The sequence below is a fragment of the Mastacembelus armatus genome, chromosome 7 (assembly GCF_900324485.2).
Source record: "Mastacembelus armatus chromosome 7, fMasArm1.2, whole genome shotgun sequence".
Lineage (NCBI taxonomy): Eukaryota > Metazoa > Chordata > Actinopteri > Synbranchiformes > Mastacembelidae > Mastacembelus > Mastacembelus armatus.
In genome coordinates, this window is record NC_046639.1 from 10,268,703 (window position 1) to 10,290,711 (window position 22,009).

Below are 22,009 nucleotides of genomic sequence, written 5' to 3' on the forward strand. Positions count from 1 at the left end.
TGTATTTGTATGTACCACAAATTGAGAGAATTCTGTTTTTTTTTTACTTTTACTTTCTTCTGGTTCTGGAGTTGTCCTCTCAACAAAGCAGACAATTCATATTATCTTATTACCATTATGGATACAGTATATAGATCAGATCGACTACTTCAATCAGAATTTTAATACAAGAATACAAGCTATGACTTAGATTCAAACAGAAACGCAGTCAAAAGTAATGAGTAAGTACAGTAGTGGGCCACATTTGAACCTGTGCTCTCAGGTGAGGAGTGGCTTTCCGTGAAACTCCCATTCAAGTGAATCATAGGTCAATTGCACGTAAACACTTCCACCAATCACAGGAGACCCGCCCCTATCACAGCCCACTGTTTTGGTGATGATATCGGGGTTCCTGCTCAGAGCTCAGTGCTTGCTTAGTGTTACACGAAGAGGTACGGGCACTTTTAAGTGTGTTTTTGACTTCAATAGAACTGATTTAGCGTATATGCAAATGAGAAACGTTTTCGTAGCTGCGGAGGGTTTCCCTGTCTTGACCTCCCCGTGCCGCCACTCCAGCTGAATGGGATCCTCATCGCCTCTGTTGCTCGTTTAGGCACCGACTGTATCCGCCGCCGCTGCCGCCGACGACGACGACGATCCAAGAAGATCCCCCGGTTTGAAGATCGGCGAGCTCTGGGTCTGTCTTATCAGTTTCTGAATGGTTTGATGCGAAATCCGCTTGTGTGACCGGCAGAAGAGAGACGACGCCAAATCTTCTGTAGCCTGCGCGTCAGGGTGAGTAGGCTGAACTTGTTAATATAGTTATTAGTCTACAACAGGGCCTTGTTAAAATGAATGAGGGGTTCAATGTCAACTGTGCAACATATTCATTTGGAGAAGGCTGTTGTGGTGACACGGATCTTTTATTTCATTACATCTTTTTCTCTATTGTTTTCACGACCAACAGATCACTTTTAAATTCAAACAGCCAGTATACTGGACTGGTCAGAGCTGCTATAACTGTAGTCTTTAGTCTAACTGTAGACTACACATTGTACTATAGACTCCTCTGTCTGAAAAACTTTGGGAGCAGCTTAATCCTCTATTTGAAGAGAAATAACTCTGTGGGTGGAAGTATTCACAAGATAAACTGAAACCTAGCAGCTCTATTTGCCCTGCAGTCAGTTTTGTATAGGCCCTGTGCTGTTTTACTGTATGAGTGAGTGTGAGAAGATGAGTGGAGAGGAGTATGATATAGGTGGCCACTGCACAGCTTATATATATATATATATATATATATATATATTTTTTTTTTTTTTTTTTTTTTTTAACAGTGCATACTTGCTTTTGCTTGTTCACTCTGCAGTAGATTTTCCATCCGAGGTTCTCACATACTTTGAAAACATGGTTGGTATGTCCTTAGGATTAGTCTCTCCCACTCAACATGACTCAAAATCCCAAATATTGACTCTAATGTGGTGGTAACTAATAATAGAAAACTTTAGGTATGCATAGACCTCATTACTTTGAGGTCATTCTTTTAGGGAACCCATTGTCATTGTGTCTTAACATTGTGGCCATTCATTGTTCTGTATATGCTGAACTCACTAGCCCTGACTGGTCCATGATCACTGCACAGATTCAATTCAGTTCAATTCAATTCAATTTTATTTGTATAGCGCCAAATCACAATACAAATCATCTCAAAGCACTTTACAAAAACAAAAAACCCAACAAATCCCTTATGAGCAAGCACTTGGCGACAGTGGAGAGGAAAAGCTCCCTTTAACAGAAGAAAAAACCTCCAGCAGAACCGGGCTCAGTTTGGGCGGTCATCTGCCTCGACCGGTTGGGGTGAGTGGATAGAGGAGAGAGAAAAGAACAGCAACAATAAACATCAAAGACACTGCAGGTTGGTGGGGCCAGTAACTGCACATCAGCGATATACAGCTCCAGGACCGGGGACACCTGCAGAAGGTACAGAGAGAGAGGGAGAGAGCACAAGGTTAGTGACATTCAATGGTATTGTGAGGGGGAGGAGAGTAGGAGAGGAGAGGAGAGGAGAGGAGAGGAGAGGGGAGGGAAGGGAAGGGAAGGGAAGGGAAGGGAGGGGGAGGGGGAGGGGTAGGGGTAGGGGAGCTCGGTGTACCAATGGTCCTCGGGCAGTCTAGACCTATAGCAGCATAACTAAGGCATGGTTCAGGGTTACCTGAAGCCAGCCCTAACTATACGCTTTGTCAAAGAGGAAGGTTTTAAGTCTAGCCTTAAAAGTACAGAAAGTGTCTTCCTCCTGAACCCAGACTGGGAGCTGGTTCCACAGGAGAGGAGCTTGATAGCTAAAGGCTCTGCCTCCCATTCTGCTTTTGGAAACTCTGGGAACCACAATTAGACCTGAGATTTGTTTTATATGTGAGTTAAAGGACATGTCCTAGTCAAAAATAACTCCAAGGTTTTTCACACTAGTGCTGGAGGCCAGGGCTATGCCATCTAAAGTAGTTATAATTTTAGAAAAGTTATTTCTGAGGTTTTTAGGCCCAAATACAATAACTTCTGTTTTCTCTGAATTTAAAAGTAAAAAGTTACTGGTCATGCAGGCCTTTACGTCAGTTAGACACGCTTGAAGTCTGGTTAACTGGTTTGTGTTAACAGGTTTCATCGATACAGCTGAGTGTCATCTGCATAGCAGTGGTAATTAATAGAGTGCTTCCTAACGACATAGCCTAAAGGAAGCATGTACAGGGTGAACAGAACTGGTCCAAGCACAGAGTCTTGGGCAACTCCATAACTAACTTTTGTGCTTGTGGAAGGTTCATCATGGACATGAACGAACTGCAATCTGTCCGATAAATAGGATTGGAACCATTTTAATGCTGTTCCTCTGATAGCAGTCACATGCTCCTGTCTCTGTAATAAGCTGTTGTGGTCAATAGTGTCGAATGCAGCACTAAGGTCTAGGAGGACAAGTATAGAAACAAGTCCATCATCTGAGGCTAAGAGAAGATCGTTGGTGACTTTTAACAGTGCTGTTTCTGTACTATGATGTGCTCTAAATCCTAATTGAAAATCTTCAAATAGTTCATTCCTGTGTAAGTGGTGTGATAGCTGCTTAGTAACAGCTTTTTCTAGGATTTTAGAAATAAATGGTAGGTTGGATATTGGTCTATAATTAGCCAAGACTCCTGGATCAAGACGATTAGCCTAAGCCAGCAGCTTCAGATTTGACTCGATGTTGCCCGCTCTGGCCCCAGGAATACAGTTGACTATGGTCGCTGGTGTCTCCAGCTTCACGTTTCTGACTGGAATCGCCAATTGTCAGAGTCGGTTTCTCAGCGGGTGTGTCGCTGAGCGGGGAAAACGTGAATAGGCAGGTGATGAGCCGTGGACTTCTGCTTAGGAGTATGTTTCCATCGGACCGTCACCCAGGCTAATTCTCCGGACTGCTCCGTAGCTGCCCTTGGACCGCTAACAGACCCTGAGCCTGAGCCCGGTGGCTCCACACCTGCTAACGGGGCTAGACTAGCTGGCTTTTGTTCAAAGGTGCGGAGCCGCGCTGCGAAATCAGTGATCCTCGCCTCCAAAGCTACCAGAATCTTGCACTTATTACATGTATCATTATCACTAAAGGAGGCAGAGGAGTAACTAAACAGGTGGCACACCGAGCAGGAAAGAGAAAGAGGGAGAAGCCACGTTACTAGCGAGCTAAGCTAACTGGTAGGCTAATGAGCGCTAAATCAGGAAATAGCAATAAATACCGGTAAAAATAGAAAGGTACTTGACTAGTACCGGAATGTAGCGGTTAAAGAATTGTTTAGAGAGTTTTGTTAGTTTTTAGGTGTGTTCGACTATAGCTAGTCTGTTGCTAATCTGTAGACGAACTATACAGCACGACACGCTTGCAATAGGAAGTGATTCACTTACCCTGAAACTGCCACTGGTTGTTCCACACGCGCACATGCAAGGAAGAGATTCATGACCGCAGCTCTTATTTACAGCTACCAAAATCCACAGAGCTACTAACTTCATCTGTTGTCATGAGCCTAGGAAATAAAACCTGGTCTGGATTTACTCAGACACTTATATATCACTGCACCATTTTGTGCAGGACATCACTCTTTTGCTGTCATGACAGTTGGGATATGATGCCTTTTGCAAGCGCACACATGCTTGAACGTGCTGAACCACAATTGCAGAGTGCCACTGCAGCTTTTTGAGCTGACTTAACCTAAATATTGGGTATAAATCCACAGCCCTCTCCATAATCCTTTCTGAAATCAGACACATTTCTCCAGAGATCAGACATCAATAGTTTTTTTTTTTTTTTTTTTTTTTAATGAAAGTAAATTTGCCATTACATTCAGTTATCAGTAGTGCATTAAACTAATCCTCCACAGATCTTGCCAGTTTTTATTTTTTATTTTCCTGAACGGAATTAGGGTATGGGGCAGCAAGCAGGCAAAAATATATTATATCCCATGGATTCCATATCCTAAAATTTAATATCAGGCCAATGACATGCAAACTGATGCTGGGGATGAAGCCTTGTTTCAGGAGATGTATGATGCCTATTTTTGTTTCTTTCTATTAGACTTCTGCTCATTTCATGCAGTTTACGAAGTCCCAGTGGGATACACAGTTCATTATAAATACTTTGAGCTACTGTAAAGCCAAGACAAATATTCCCATTTTCACCAGCCTCTTAGCATGCATTGTACACCAGACGCAGTGGCCAACCAGAGAGTGGGGAGTTTCTCCAAGTGATACGAGATGGTCCATTGTACTTTCTAACTGCCAGATTTCAGGGACCTCAGAGGGGACCTAATGCTCCTTGGAATCCCATGAATGCCTTCCTGTGAAAGCTATGGATGTTTATGTCAGCTCCTATGAGACTGCTGGAAAGTAGCTCTTGAGGCTGAAATTCCTGCTAATTGGCAATGTGTCTGTGGACTGGCCCCTTTGTTTCCACTTATACTGGAGTGGTCTGTCTGTTAGGGTGATACACTGGGCTTGGCATCAATGAACTGCTTGTTTCCACAGCTCTCCCGCGTGGAGAATCAGCAGCTTTAAGACATTGCCTTTCAAACATTGCCTTTGTGAACCTATTAAGAAAGATGGCAAGGAACCATTTAGGGGTGATTTGTAGAGATACTGTTTCCCAAGCATCACAGCCAAGCATTTTGATGGTGATGTGTATAGTTGCCTCTGTACTTAAATGCACTCAAGCAAACTGAACAGTTCCACTGGTGTTAATGGTTTGCTGAGTTAATTGTTTGATCCAGTGAGTGTCCCACTTTCCTGTAGGTCAGATGAGGATTAATTGGCACTGAGGATGTTTTGTGTTTGTTTAGGGTATTTTAAGGAGGAACTAACTTAATGCCTTGAGGAACAGTAATAAAAAGAAGGGATCACAAATGGCAGGATGGAGGATAACAGGAAAGGAATCCAGGCTTTAATGGTAGTAGTCGTATTAGTAGTATTAGTAGTAGTAGTCATAGTAATAGTAGTGTGTCTCATATTTGCTTCAGTTCCCTCTTGGCTTTGGAGTAATTAAACAAAACATTTGTCTGATGCCAGTATCAACCTCTCTTCAGATGTGCAGTATACTCCAAAGGCAGAGAAAGAGAGGGATTGTATACATAAAAGAGGGGAATGAGATTTGTGATGGCTTCCTGCTGACAAATGCCTTTGAATTTTTCATGTGGCAGATACTAAACGTCTGTCGCTCTGGCCCAGATTTAGTGCTAATTAGTGCCCAACTACAGTCAAGGGCATACAGTTGAGCATGGGAATACCAGTGCCACCTGTTCTTCCATTCTTTTGTTTCATATCTCATCCTGTAGGGCTTTATCTGTCTGTCTCTCTCTGTTTAGGCTTTTATGTGTCAGTGACCTAGTTTTATGTCTGTCACTCTTGTGTGCTTTACAGTCTACCCTTTGCAGACCAATAACCTAAAGGTTTTATTTCTATTCTACTTTAAAGTCTGTGCTGTGTTGTATTTCTGCCTGAATTTGAGTCATAGATGTGCACACTGTTCAAACATGAAGGCACAGAGCTGTCCATTGCACCTAGTAGAGGCAGTTTGAATGATAGGGATGCACTAATGAAGTGCTCTGACATATCTCTCTAAACTCTGTGTCAGAGCGGACTGCGCTTGCTGGCCATTTGAGAAAAACTATCTGATAGTGGTTTGATACAGATACACAGAGGAGGGCTTGTACCCTCCCAGGATCCCTGGCCACTTCCTGTCCCTCTGGTCTGGGAAGGGGCCAGGGTGACATAGGCCACACATCTCCACTCAATTCACCCACTGTTGCCTCTGTGGAAAAGTAGTCACTCTCACACCCTCATTCCCATCGCTCTGTGCTCGGTTCTTGTGACAGGAAAGGCGTCTTTGGCATTTAGAAAGATGCCTCTGTGTGTGGCTTTGTGTAGGCGCAGCTGTGTGAGCCTGGTCAGGATGATGAGATGCTGGGAAGAGCACATGCTGCTCTACCCCCCTCTGAAAATGTGAGGCTCTCCATCCTCTGAGAATCACTGCAGTGTATGTTGACATGGAGTTTGACATCTTGTGCTCATGTGATCGACCTCATCAGACTCAGACCACTGCCCAAGGGCATATCTTGCAAACTGACCAAAATCTGAAAAGAAACTTAGTGTGGAAATTTACAAACAAAATATGCATTAGGGAATGTGGGAACACAAAATATCAGATCCTCTTGCTGACTCACTGAATGCATAAAAATGCAGAATCAGAATGTTGAGCTAATGAAGAGATGTTGGCAGAATGTAATTATTCCCTTGCCTTGTCATTACAAAAATACATTATGATTAGGTCAGTTAATTGATGTGTTAATTAACTTAAAACAATTTCAAATTAACAAAGTCATTTTCAAACAAAAATGCAAAAAAAAGCATCTCAGATGTGATGTTTGCTCCCTCTCTCTGACTAATGTAATAGTAAATTGAATATATTTTTTGTTTTCATCAGTTTTCTGATGTTTTATGAGAAAAGTACAGTTCGAATATATCTGAAGGACGTAGCTAAACAATACCAATGACTCACTAATTACAAGTGCTGTGATTTCTCACTTTCAAATATGGTTTTACAGCTCATAGCCTGTTCTGCAGCAAAAAGACTGTAGTCATTGGTGCTTCAGAACAAACTCGCATGCAGTAGCTTTGGTGGTGGGTTAACCCTACTCATCTTTAATCTGACAATGAGACTGTGCCTGTTTGTATTCACTTGTGGCCAGCAAATGTTGACCACTGACCTGTGTGTGCACAGTGAAGCAGAGAACATCTTCCTCTTGCCTCTGTCACGGCAGTTTAGTGAACCCACCTCTCTGTATCATGTGATTGCTGCAACCTCAACACCAACTGTCTGCTCAGCCCTGATTGCCTTGCAGCCAGCATCTTCTCCACTGACTCACTGCCCCACTGAGTTGCATTTGAATATTAAAATCAGGGTCTGCTGAACAAATGGGATGTTTAAAAGAGATGGAGGAAATTACTCCAGCGTTGGTTGGCCTCGCCCTCTAATTTGCTATGGAAATGTCATGATAGGTGGCAGTTATGTTTTGATTATAAAGGGTTTCATGGGCAGACTTTTAAAATTTTATTGGCCATCCCCTGGTGGGTGTTGCCACTTCTTTTCTGCTCTTATTTGGAAGCTGAGCTCTAGCAGTGTGATCTTTGTACCTAGTTTTGAGCTTGAATTCAGGCAAGGCAGCAATAGAGATTATGAAACAGAATGCTTATTTATGCTGCTGTATGTGCAAAGAGGTTCTACTGTTGCCCTGCTCTTAAAATGTTTCTTAGTATTTGCACAGGCACTTTCTTTTTCTTCCTTTTCACACTTAATTTTTCTGTCAGCCTCTGTCATTTTTTAACAGCACATTTTTTAGAGATTTTCTTGAAGACACACTAGTGTTACAATCAGTTGATGATCAGCTACAGCATATGACACTCTCAGCATGCATTTCATTTGTGTTGGCAATAAACACAATCTGGACCAGAGCTTTTTCATGGCTGGATGAACAGCCACTGTGTGAATGTTGCAACCAGGTTTTACATTCATGTTCATGCATTATGTGAAACGTGGCTGCATGACATTGTTTTCCCTTTCCCTGACAGCAGGTAAAGGGAATATGTGGGGTAGGTGGCTCGGGGCAGTCTGTCGATCTGAGTGTGCTGCGCCATCAGTGTCTCTACCTGCTCCATGTACATTCCTGCTTTTGGCTGTAGGAGCGGGAAAGGAGTTGAAACTCGCCTTTTCCTCTACTCTGCATTCCACAGCCATGACTGGACCCAGTTGCACTCCTGCAACAGACCTGGGAATGCACAGTGCACACACACACACACCTGGAACACTTTTACATACACTACCGTTCAAAACATTGGGGTCACTTAGAAATTTCCTTATTTTTGAAAGAAAAACTGTTTTTTTTTTTTTCAATGAAGATAACTTTAAACTAATCAGAAATACACTCTATACAGTGTTAATGTGGTAAATGACTATTCTAGCTGCAAATGTCTGGTTTTTGGTGCAATATCTACCTAGGTGTATAGAGGCCGATTTCCAGCAACTATCACTCCAGTGTTCTAATGGTACAATGTGTTTGCTCATTGTGTCAGAAGGCTAATGGATGATTAGAAAACCCTTGTGCAATCATGTTAGCACAGCTGAAAAGAGTTTAGCTGGTTAGAGAAGCAAGAAAACTGACCTTCCTTTGAGCAGGTTGAGTATCTGGAGCATCACATTTGTGGAGTCGATAAAACGCTCAAAATGGCCAGAAAAAGACAACTTTCATGTGAAACTCGACAGTCTTTTCTTGTTCTTAGAAATGAAGGCTATTCCATGCGAGAAATTGCCAAGAAACTGAAGATTTCCTACAACGGTGTGTACTACTCCCTTCAGAGAACAGCACAAACTGACTCTAACCAGAGTAGAAAGAGAAGTGGGAGGCCCGCTGCACAACTGAGCAAGAAGATGAGTACATTAGAGTCTCTAGCTTGAGAAATAGACGCCTCAAAGGTCCTCAACTGGCAGCTTCATTAAATAGTACCCGCAAAACGCCAGTGTCAACATCTACAGTGAAGAGGCGACTCCGGGATGCTGGCCTTCAGGGCAGAGTGGCAAAGAAAAAGCCATATCTGAGACTGGCCAATAAAAGAAAAAGATTAATATGGGCAAAAGAACACAGACATTGGACAGAGGAAGACTGGAAAAAAGTGTTATGGACGGACGAATCGAAGTTTGAGGTGTTTGGATCACACAGAAGAACATTTGTGAGACACACAACAACTGAAAAGATGCTGGAAGAGTGCCTGACGCCATCTGTCAAGCAAGGTGGGGGTAACGTGATGGTCTGGGGTTGCTTTGGTGCTGGTAAGGTGGGAGATTTGTTCAGGGTAAAAGGGATTTTGAATGAGGAAGGCTATCACTCCATTTTGCAACGACATGCCATACTCTGGACAGCGCTTGATTGGAGCCAATTTCATCCTACAACAGGACAATGACCCAAAGCACACCTCCAAATTGTGCAAGAACTATTTAGAGAAGAAGCAGGCAGCTGGTCTTCTATCTGTAATGGATTGGCCAGCGCAGTCACCAGATCTAAACCCCATTGAGCTGTTGTGGGAGCAGCTCGACCGTCCAGCCAATCCAACTTGTGGGAGGGGCTTCTAGAAGTGTGGGGTGAAATTTCTCCAGATTACCTCAAAAAATTAACAGCCGGAATGCCAAAGGTCTGCAATGCTGTAATTGCTGCAAATGGAGGATTCTTTGACGTTGAAGTTTGAAGGAAAAAATTATTTCAAATAAATATTATTTCTAACCTTGTCAATGTCTTGACTATATTTTCTATTCATTTTACAACTCGTGCTAAATAAAAGTGTGACTTTTCTTGGAAAACACAAAATTGTCTGGGTGACCCCAAACTTTTGAACGGTAGTGTATTTACGTTTATGTTTAATATTCATATGTACACTGTGATCCAGTATTTTCTGTTTGAATTAATTTGCAGAACTGTTTTTTCTAAATTATACAGATATAAGAAGTCAGGGCTGCTGTCTGGTGGCTGGATTCTCTTACCGACTGGCCGTGCAGATGAGGAGTTAAATGGTGTCAGTCTAGCTTACTAGGTAATTGATGCATGAGACATGAAAAGCTCTCGGAACAAATCCAGTGCTGCCTCTTTGAAATGCTATCATGCCCCTTGTTCGCTGTAGGTTGCGAAGGTACCCTGAAACAGAATATCTGAAGTGACTCTCGATACATCACTAGTATCTTTATGTCATGTTGCAGTACCAGCTAACGTCTTTGCAATTTGTTTTGGATCTTTAGATGTCCTGTTGTTGCAGTCAATATTTTCTCAGTGCTTTGAGCTCTGCCAGTTCACTAATGTTTGGGATGCAGAAAAATTATGTTTTTCCTCCTCACAAGACATATGTCTGACACGTGAGGATTTGAAATCCTTTATTTTTACCATTTCTCTCTGGAAATCTCCTGAAAGGATTAGAGAAAGAATGTGGGAGAGAGCATGAGGGGTGGTGGTGGGGATTTAGACCGAGTGTGAGAAAATAAAACTGACTTTAGGGGTGGAGGGGTGGGGGGTTAGGAAGGCCAGAGGCCCTTAACGATTATCTTTTTCTTCTCCTCCATTCCTCCACCGTGCTCCCCCTCTCTCTTCTCTATTTCTTGTTTGAACACATGACCGTGGTTCTTCAGTCTCAGTTCACAAAATGACCATATTTAGATGAGAGCAGCAGACCAGGGGTGCAGAGGGAAGAGGATATGAGACTGTGGTTGTAGGAAAGCCCACAAGCAACCCAACGTGGACAAACGTAAAGTTTAAAGTGCCTTGAGATGATTTGTACTGTGATTTGGCGCTATACAACTAAAATTGAATTGAATTGAATTGAATTGAAAAGTCAGTAGTAGCATTCACCAGTACAGTAGTGAACCATTCCACCTATTTTTGTTGTTTACTGCACCACACAATATTTACATACACTGTTGGTACAATACATTGACTACCCATGGGTCCCTTCACGGCAGTCACAGTATGGTGCATGCCACAGATGTCTCAAATCTTGTTTTTCAGGGGGAGAGATAAGAGGTGGTGCTCACCACAGCTGCCAAGAGAACAGCTGAAAGGGCCATAAAACATGACAGCATTGTAATGAGGTTCAGTGCTTCACAATTGGTTCATTTGGTCTTTTATGGTTTATTATGAATATTAATCTGTATAACTTTTGCATAATTTTGTGTACACAATTAAGCATTAGCACTTTAAGCAAATACTTAAAGTGCTGGATTTTATTTGCTGCTTTGTAACAAACCAGCTGAGTTGAGCAGAGGAAATTACAGTAATGTCCTCTGTCTCAGCCCATCTAGGAAGCTTATAGTTAAATCAGATTGTATACACATTTTTTTCAGTAAAACACCCAGAGGTAACAAAGGTAACACAGTGACATTTCAAGGGTTTCAAGAATCTCAGAGGTAAGTGTTTCAAATCAGGGTACAATTTACTAGGGCACTTTGGTGATGTTGTAGCATCAGCAATGGTTGAAGGAAATACACATCCACAGTGCAGTCTCTGACTCTGTTGGACTTTATCTGACTGGAAAGGTCTGGGCCCTAGTCCATCTTGATGTGTAAGTGTGGAAGCGTAATTGTTTTGTATGACGAGTGGCACAGCGTCCCACAGTGATGTGGCTTATCCGATTTTAATCACAGTGCTGCCTGTGGAACTGGAAAGTGTGGGCTTTTGACATAATGAAGTGGGTGGAGCTGGCTCCAGATAAGCTGAAGAGAATAAGGAACATGTAAAGAGGAAAGCGAGTGCTGGAGATGTATTAAAATGTGGGGCAAAAAGTCATGGTAGAGTCAACATCTTTGTCTTCTTTTCCTTTTGGCTGCTCCCTTCAGGGGTCACCACAGCAAATCATCTGCCTCTATTTAACCCTGTCTTCTGTATCCTCCACCCGCACACCAGCTATCCTCATGTCCTCCTTCACTACATCCTAGAATCTCCTCTTTGGTCTTTCTCTAGGCCTCCTTCCTGGCAGCTCTAACCTCAGCATCCTTTTACCAATATATTCACTGTCCCTCCTCTGAACATGTCCAAACCATCTCAATCTGGCTTCCCTGGCTTTTTCTCCAAAACATCTAACATGAGCTGTCCCTCTGATGTACTCATTCCTAGTCCTATCCATCCTCGTCACTCCCAGAGAGAACCTCAACATCTTCAGCTCTGCTACCTCCAGCTCTTCCTCCTGTCTTTTTCTCAGTGCCATTGTCTCTAAACCATACATCATTGCTGGTCTCACCACTGTCTTGTACACCTTTCCTTATTTCATTCTTGCTGACACTCTTTTGTCACACATCACACCTGACACTTTCCTCCACCCGTTCCAACCTGCTTGCACACGTCTGTTCACTTCTTTTCCACACTCTCCGTTGCTCTGGACTGTTGACCCTAGGTACTTAAAATCCTCTACCTTCTTCACCTCTACTCCCTGTAACCTCACCATTCTATTTGAGTCCCTCTCATTTACACACGTACTCTGTTTTACTGTGGCTAACCTTCATTACTCTCCTTTCCAGAGCAAACCTTCACCTCTCTAGATTTTCCTCCACATGCTCCCTGCTCTCACTACAGATAACAATGTCATCTGCAAAGATCATGGTCCACAGAGATTCCTGTCTAACCTCATCTGTTAGCCTAACTATCACCACAGCAAACAAGAAGGGGCTCAAGGCCGATCCTTGATGCAGTCCCACCTCCACCTTGAACTCCTCTGTCACCCCTACAGCACACCTCACCATTGTCTTACATCTCCCATACATGTCCTGCACCACTCGAACATACTTCTCTGCCACTCCAGACTTCCTCATCCAAAACCACAGCTCTTCTCTCGGCACCCTGTCATACACTTTTTCCAAATCTACAAAGACACAATGCAGCCCTTCTGACCTTCTCTGTACTTCTCCATCAGCATTCTCAAAGCAAATATTGCATCGTGGTACTCTTTCTTGGCATGAAACCATACTGCTGCTCATATATGCTCACTTCTGACCTCAGCCTAGCCTCCACTACTATTCTTTTAACAGACATTTTTTAGTAGGTTTCTCTACTTGCCACTTTCCTTTGCAAAAGCCAGTAGATCACCTCAGCTAAAATGGCCCAGATATTTTCTTACTGAGCCTCAATCCCAAAATAATTTCATATATGTCATGGTCAGATTAGAAACAGGGGATAACAGAAAATCTATCAACCTGCAGTTGGTGCCAATAGCATTTGTTGTTTGGAAGTGGGTGAAAAAAAAATTCCTCTGGTAAGCAGGGGGCTTAAGATAGAGCAGCCAGCTGCTCAGCTCTACAAGCCCAGAGATGTCATATGACGTTTAGGTCTGGTTAGCTGTAGTATTCATGAAACAAAAGGTGATCTAAGCTGTATGTCACTTCTTTAGCAATAATAGCAGTGGTGATAAAGTACCTAGTGGAAGGGATAGGTTCTCAGTCTCTGATCCTGTTATAAAAGCCAGCACACTGCAAGCTCCTGACAGGCTCGGAAAATGGACCAAACATGTTGTTTGAAGAATCTTCCTGTGGGATAACTCAAAAGCTGACAATTAAAAATTTTCTTCAGGTGATCTCACCTTCTCTCTTTCTCGCCTAAATGTTTTCAAGAATTGACAGACATCACACATAATGTAGAGAGATGGAGCCTCTGCTGATCTTTCATTTTTCTTCATCACATAGGCATGCAGTGCTCTCTGAGTGTTTTGGCCCAAACGTCTGTGTGCAGTTTGTGCAGTTTGTTGGTTTGTGGAATGCAGGGAATCGCCACCATGGCAACAGCCAGGCTGTATGTGTGTGTGTGGTGTATATAGATGTAAATATTGACTTCACCACCTCCCCATACCTCTGCCTGTCTGACTGCCCATTCCAGGAGTATAGGAGGTGGTTGGTACACACACTTTATCCAGGACTCAGCGAAGTCCTGCCATCGGGGCATGTGTTTACCTTCAGACTTCCAAACATGGAGGAGCTTCTGGATCTGAGTTGTTCTACTTGCTTCATATAAAAAAAGCTGAAATGCCAGCAGCTTTATGACAAGTGCTCTGCTGTGCTATTTCATCTTAGCTGTTTGCAATTATTAACCTAATGGGTAACAAAGTGGGAAGTGTGGATGGAACCCTGCGGGGGTAGTACCATTGTGCAAACACATCCAAGCAGCCACTTCCTCTATTAATGTTTGTTGAAGGAGAAGAGAAACAAGATGATATTCAGCTACACCCAGTGTTTGCTCAAAGCCAGGAACTGGCCCACCTGTTGTACTACACAAGTGTTGAGTTTCGTCAAACTGCATGACTGTCTTAAAAAATTAAAAATGAAATGTGCTCGGTCTTTCCAGTGGAGATGAGATAAATAACATAAGATAAATTTATTAATACCCAAGGGGAAATTCAAAAATTTGAATATTCACAATTCGTTGCTGTTTTTTTCCACAGCAGATGGATTCGTTGAGACAAGATAAGAGAAATTGCTCAGAGCAGCAGCAGCAGCAACATTAGTAGTTGTTTGACCCGTCTGTCCTGTCTTGTCATTGCAGCATCCGTGTGGTTTGGAGGCCCCAGATGGAACGTTGTCACAGCGTTTGGCGAATACGATTAGGGAATAGATGGTGATAATATGGACAGAACAAGCAGGGCTGGATTATGCTACGATTGGTGGCAGTGATGGAATATATTCCCCAGGATCACTCACTAACTCACACAGAAACAAACATTGGCTGTAGATATATTCACATCTCCTGAGCTACCTTAGTCAATGTTGGAATCAGGTTGTTGGTGGTCAAGCGTGAGTTTGTTTCCACTATTGTGATTTTGAAAGTGAGTGCAGCCTGTCCATTTATCCACTTGTGTTCATGCTCTCAAGCCCATGTGAACAGAGTATACATGCACGCACTATTTTAAACATTTGATGTGTTTATGCAAATGGAATAAAAACAAGATGTTATTTCTCTGCAATCTGGCACTTGTTGCTCACGCAGCAAGGTGGAAAGATGATTTGTAGAGGACGCCAATGGACATCAAATGTTATTTTCCTTCAGATATACTCTGCAGGTCATGTCCAAAAGAACGGCCTTCAGCCTTTTATCCGGTCAAGCTTGGCTCATCACTGACAGTATCTGTGCCTGGGGAGTAGTCAACGTAATCTTTGTGTTTTTGCTGTAGTGCAAAGCTTATAAAGAAACACAAACCCAGTTAGTATCAGATCATGTGAATGGCAAGCTAGAACTTTTTATTTCTGATCACTCCATTTGAAAATGTTGTGTTATTGCTGTCATTTCTGAAGTAACATTAGTTGCCAATTATCAAACACAGATCAAGTTAATAGCATCTGATCAGTAAAATGTTCATCAGCTAACCAGCTATAAACTCATTATCTAAATATTATTTAAATGTATCTCAGATTCATACATAGGAAAATGTTAATATTCTTGTTACAGTAACTAAATAGCTAACAATAACATTCATTCTTGCTGGCAAATGTTACCAAGAATTGTGTAATTAACCTTACAAACTAGCTGCCTAGTATTAGGAAATGGTAAAAATAGATTTTCCCCACAGTCAAACAAGATATAACATTACTCTCACAATGTCTCTAATAAAATGATTCATTTTGATATTAATTGCAGACCATTTCATACTCTTTTCAACTCTTTTAACTGCAGCCACAGGTGAAACAATAAATAAATTATATACCCATTAATGCTTAGGTTTAAAGTAAAAATAAACCAGCTCAAAGTAAGAAAGGATTTTGACACAAAAAGTCAAATAGAGCCTTATATTTCTAAGGTCAATAAGGTTACAGGTTATTTTAAACCTGTTTCCTGAGGCGGTAATGACTTGGGTAGATTGTCAGAACATGCCCAGCCCACGTGTTAAACCTAGGCCAACCACAACAAACACTGTGAGGGGTATACTGTAAATGTCATTGCAACATACAAGTCCTAACTTGCTGCTTCATATAGCTGAGTTTCACTGTCTCCTTCAGTATTACTTTGAGTTTCCCAGCTTCATACTGGGAAATCTCTCGTTAGGCCATCTGATGCAAGCTTCTTCAATTTTGATGTTCAGGGCTGTTTGATCCCTCCCGAAAGATCAAAAGGTTTTTTAATAAAATGTCAGATCACAGACGACGTCATAACAAAGTCTGTGTTGTTGGAGGAAACAGACCAGTGTCATGATCCTACCCTGACAAAGCCTCTGTCTAGTGGATGAATGACACTAACTCCTTTGTATTATTTCAATTAGAGGATACTATTTTCACACATTAAAAAAGTAAGCAAAACAGTGATATGCAGCAGAAAACATCCCCAGAAGCAGTATGAAGACTATTCCCCTTTACCAAAAGCCCAGAGGGACTTGAAGGATTTAAAATTCATTGCCAGATCTTATGCATAATTAAGCAAATCCCCCCCCTCCCCCTACGCCTAGCTGGAGGGGTTTACATGCAGCTTTGTCTCTCTGACACTGTGTGCTCAGTTTCATTTTTATTTGCTTCTGTTTCCCTTTCCAGGAGTTTTGGGTGATGTGTGTACATAAATAAATATATATATATATATACATATATGTTGGTATACATACCCATGCATATGCATATTGATATGCATATTCAGTGTGTCAGCACGTGTTGTATGTTTATGAACTAATGTGTTCATAACGTGTTCATGTTATCTGATTAAGGCAACATTCCTTAAAGGAAAGTGTCATCAGATCAGGGAAGGCTGACCCCTGACTGGAGATGAGAGAGGTGGCGTCTCCACTGTACTCTGTCCCAAACAGCTTATCACCCATGTGACCAGTCTGCTCAGGGAGAACACAAAACACACAATGAGCAACTCCCATATCCACCCATCATTTTTGTGTCTGCTCTCTTGTTTGTTGCTAGCTCACGTTGTCACACTTACCGCAACCTCCTTTATGCAGACATGCCTTGGGGAGAGATTTCAACTGTCCAGTCTAATTAAACCCTCTGCCAATCAAAAATGAACCCCCATGTTATACTACCCTACTTTTTGGCTCCACTCCTCATCAGACTTTCCTCCTGACTCCTTCTCTCTTAGCTGCATCCCAGCTCTTCTGGATGAGTACACATGCACGTCTATATACTGTATATGCATAGGAACCTTTTAAAATGAATGAAAGCACACCAGTAAACCCTGGTCTCTATGTATCCTCTGCTTCCCCTCCCCTGGCAGATTGTCATTCTTTTGAAAAGTGAGTGGGGAAATGGAGCAAGCATCCAAAATGACTGACAAGAACCAGCGACAGCTTCACTAATGTCCCTTGCGTGCTTAGTGAACTCTTAATGAACTCTTCTTTGTGCCGTATATTTTCCACATTACACTGTGTTGTAGCTTGTCTCTTATTTAGGATTAGACTCTGCTTGTGAATGACATTGGGTCCATAAACTGGCGTTCTCTAGTTTTAGATCCAAGAGATGCACAGGCTCCTTAATAGCAACAGCTAGGCAGGGGACGTCCGCAGAGAGTTGAGCACCCTGACACTCACTCGCATCCCCCTATGACCCACAGCTGCTTATCAGAAGGGCTCCCAAACCACCCCACCTTAGTGTTTTCTGCAAATTAGCATTTCTTGTCAGACCCCCTGTAACTATATCTGTCCATGATAGCACATTGTTGAGTCCCTAAATTATCCTTGGCTGAGTGTAATCATTTCACTGCACTAAGATGTGATTAGAGCTACTTCCTAAGCCTGAGCAGCACAGTGTTGCTGTGTTTCTTTATAAATAAAGAAACACAGCAACACTTGGTCAAACTTGGTCTCTTTTCATCAAGTAGTATTGTTGTTCACATTTTTCATTGATAAATACCTAAATAACTGATTATGAATTTGAATTCACCACTACTACAAAAGAAATATCCCAGCAGTGTTTCAGTTCTGGTATAATAATTGAATTGACCTTAATAAGTATTTTATTAGATAAAGTCATTTTTAAATGATTACTGTAAAAAAAAAAAAAAAAAAAAAAAAAAAAAAAAGAAGCCAAAAGACTGACTGACACCATAAGCTACTGTAGCATTTCTCTGTCTGGGCATCTGCGTCTGATACATGCATGCAGGTCTGTGCAACATGTCTGCTCTGTGTGTTTGTTCCCTCTGCTAGTGGTGGTGGGATGAAGCAGATCTCATATCTATAGTGGGTACGGAAAGTATTCAGACCCCTTTTAAATTTTTCACTCTTTGTGTCATTGCAGCCATTTGCCAAAATCAAAAAAGTTTTTTATTTCTCATTAATGTACACTCAGCACCCCATCTTGACAGAAAAAAACAGAAATGTCGAAATTTTTGCAAATTTATTAAAAAAGAAAAACTGAAATATCACATGGTCATAAGTATTCAGACCCTTTGCAGTGACACTCATATTTAACTCACATGCTGTCCATTTCTTCTGATCCTCCTTGAGATGGTTCTGCTCCTTCATTGGAGTCTAGGTGTGTTTAATTAAACTGACTGGACTAAATTAGGAAAGGCCTGTCTATATAAGACCTTACAGCTCAAGGAGCTCAGAGACAGAATTGTGGCAAGGCACAGATCTGGCCAAGGTTACAAAAGAATGTCTGCGGGACTCAAGATTCCTAAGAGCACAGTGGCCTCCATAATCCTCAAATGGAAAAAGTTTGGGACGACCAGAACTCTTCCTAGACCTGGCCGTCCAGCCAAACTGAGCAATCGTGGGAGAAGAGCCTTGGTGAGAGAGGTAAAGAAGAACCCAAAGATCACTGTGGCTGAGCTCCAGAGATGCAGTAGGGAGATGGGAGAAAGTTCCACAAAGTCAACTATCACTGCAGCCCTCCACCAGTCGGGGCTTTATGGCAGAGTGGCCTGACGGAAGCCTCTCCTCAGTGCAAGACACATGAAAGCCCGCATAGAGTTTGCCAAAAAACACATGAAGGACTCGCAGACTATGAGAAATAAGATTCTCTGGTCTGATGAGACCAAGATTGAACTTTTTGGCGGTAATTCAAAGCGGTATGTGTGGAGAAAACCAGGCACTGCTCATCACCTGCCCAATACAATCCCTACAGTGAAACATGGTGGTGGGAGCATCATGTTGTGGGGGTGTTTTTCAGCTGCAGGGACAGGACGACTGGTTGCAATTGAAGGAAAGATGAATGCGGCCAAGTACAGAGATATCATGGAAGAAAACCTCTTCCAGAGTGCTCAGGACCTCAGACTGGGCCAAAGGTTCACCTTTCAACGGGACAATGACCCTAAGCACACAGCTAAAATAACAAAGGAGTGGCTTCGGAACAACTCTGTGACCGTTCTTGACTGGCCCAGCCAGAGCCCTGATCTAAACTCAGTTGAGCATCTCTGGAGAGACCTGAAAATGGCTGTCCACCAACGTTCACCATCCAACCTGACAGAACTGGAGAGGATCTGCAAGGAAGAATGGCAGAGGATCCCCAAATCCAGGTGTGAAAAACTTGTTGCATCATTCCCAAGAAGACTCATGACTGTACTAGCTCAAAAGGGTGCTTCTACTCAATACTGAGCACAGGGTCTGAATACTTATGACCATGTGATATTTCAGTTTTTCTTTTTTAATAAATTTGCAAAAATTTCTACATTTCTGTTTTTTTCTGTCAAGATGGGGTGCTGAGTGTACATTAATGAGAAATAAAATGAACTTTTTTGATTATGGCAAATGGCTGCAATGACACAAAGAGTGAAAAATTTAAAGGGGTCTGAATACTTTCTGTACCCACTGTATGTTGAAACCAAAGAGTGGCAGCTGCTTCAGTGTCCTTGGTGAAGTTTTGCTTCATGCAGTTCACATGACATCATCAGTGATTTTAGTGCAGTGGCCTGCAGTCTGTCTCTAGTTTCTGCATCTGGTCTTGTGGCATTTGGAGAAATTTTTCCGCTGAATGTATTCTATGTAAATTAAATTCCAAAATTAGGAACATCCTGTCTCAAAATGATGCAGAAAAACTAGTCCATGCATTTGTTACTTCAAGGCTAGATTACTGTAACTCATTACTATCTGGATGTCCCAATATCTCCATAAAAAGCCTCCAATTAATCCAGAATGCCGCAGCCAGAGTCCTGACAGGAACTAGCAAGAGGAATCATATTTCTCCTATATTAGCTTCTCTTCATTGGCTCCTTGTAAAATATAGAATAGAATTTAAAATCCTTCTTCTCACATACCAATCCCTTCATAATCAAGCTCCTTCATACCTTAAAGACCTCATAGTACCATATTATCCCAATAGACCACTTCGCTCTCAGAGTGCAGGTCTACTTGTGGTTCCCAGAGTTTCCAAAAGCAGACTGGGAGGCAGAGCCTTTAGTTATCAAGCTCCTCTCCTGTGGAACCAGCTCCCAGCCTGGGTTCAGGAGGCAGACACTCTCTATACTTTTAAGGCTAGACTTAAAACCTTCCTCTTTGACAAAGCATATAGTTAGGGCTGGCTTCAGGCACTGAGCTCCCCTACCCTAACCCCCCCCCCCCCTTCCCTTCCCCTCCCCTCTCTTCCTCTCCTCCCACCTCATGTATATTCCACCATTGAATGTCACTAACCTTGTGCTCTCTCTCTCCCCTAGTTTGTGCTCTCTCCCTCTCTCTCTGTTCTCTCTGTACCTTCTGCAGGTGTCCCTGGTCCTGGAGCTGTATATCGCTGATGTGCAGTTACTGGCCCCACCAACCTGCAGTGTCTATTTGTTATTTATTGTTGCTGTTCTTTTCTCTCTGCTCTATCCACTCACCCCAACCGGTCGAGGCAGATGGCCACCCAAACTGAGCCCGGTTCTGCTGGAGGTTTTTTCTTCCGTTAAAGGGAGTTTTTCCTCTCCACTGTCGCCAAGTGCTTGCTCATAAGGGAATTGTTGGGTTTTTAGTTTTAGTTTTTGTAAAGTGCCTTGAGATGATTTGTATTGTGGTTTGGCGCTATACAAATAAAACTGAATTGAATTGAAATGAATTAAATGACAGCAAGTCTGTTTGGTACAAAATTATGTAATTTATCTGTTGCAGCACCTTGAAATGAAATTTTTTGGAGTCTGTAATCTCACTGACTTTCATTTTTATGTCCTTGAATGCACCACAAGCCTCAGGAATGGGAGGATCCAAAAGTAAGCCCAAGGATGCAGGCCAGAGAACCCGAAGCCTTGATGGCAACTTGAGCTCTGGGGGAGGGGCTGGTAGCCACCACCTCAGCTCCAACCAACAGTCCCTAACACCCAACCGCAGCCCTACTATAGATGGAGGTCTGATTGGCAATCAGTCAATGGCCAGTAACGCAGAGCTGACCCTGTTTGGAGGTGTGGACAGTAACAGTGTCTCCCCCTCTAATATAATCACACTAGCAGGTGAGAACCTATAGTCTCTTTACCTTAATTTTTACTTTCATTGATTTGTGTGATTTGTTTTAACTCATTCATGTAGTGAAAAAAACAAGTTCAAATAGGGATAAAACAACTTTCTCGTTCTACCAGGTGGTGTGACGACCTTTGTGGCACTGTATGACTATGAGTCTCGAACAGCCTCAGATCTGTCTTTCAAGAAGGGCGAACGCCTTCAGATAGTCAACAACACGTAAGGAAAACAGAAAGGAAATAATCTCAAATCCATTTTCCCTTTTCTGTTCCTCAGTTGTTTGACTGGCTGCTCTGAATCCTGAAATGCATGTCACCTTTTGTCCCTCTGTAACCTCCTGTAAGCACAGGGTGATTACCTCTCTATCAGCTGACACATTTCTGCACAAAATACACAAAGTGTGATTATATCTTGTTGCTGAGTCCTCCTCAGTAAGGGCATTGCTATTTTTACATGTAAATCCTGAATAGTAGACAGATTGGGAGACCTAGTTACTCTGCTTGTTTTTACAAATACAGGCTTTTTCAATGAATCAATAGAGGTGCAGTGAACCATATACTATAGTGCTGCACCACCACTAGCAAAGTACTGACCTAGAAGGCAGGAGCTG

General features: G+C 42.4%; 1 protein-coding gene across 3 annotated transcripts in view; it reads left to right on the forward strand.

Moving 5' to 3' along the window:
- Window positions 1-348: 348 nt before the first annotated feature.
- src (v-src avian sarcoma (Schmidt-Ruppin A-2) viral oncogene homolog) overlaps window positions 349-22,009 on the forward strand; it is a 30,088-nt gene continuing 8,427 nt past the window's right edge. The window contains exons 1-4 of one of the 3 annotated variants that reach the window (XM_026332068.1): window positions 349-431; window positions 593-774; window positions 21,132-21,392; window positions 21,519-21,618. In XM_026332068.1, the coding sequence (XP_026187853.1) occupies window positions 21,140-21,392; window positions 21,519-21,618 (353 nt within the window). In that variant the 5' untranslated portion in view covers window positions 349-431; window positions 593-774; window positions 21,132-21,139. Of the gene's footprint in view, window positions 775-21,131; window positions 21,393-21,518; window positions 21,619-22,009 lie in introns of all 3 variants that reach the window. The other 2 variants (XM_026332067.1, XM_026332070.1) reach the window with 2 other exon arrangements.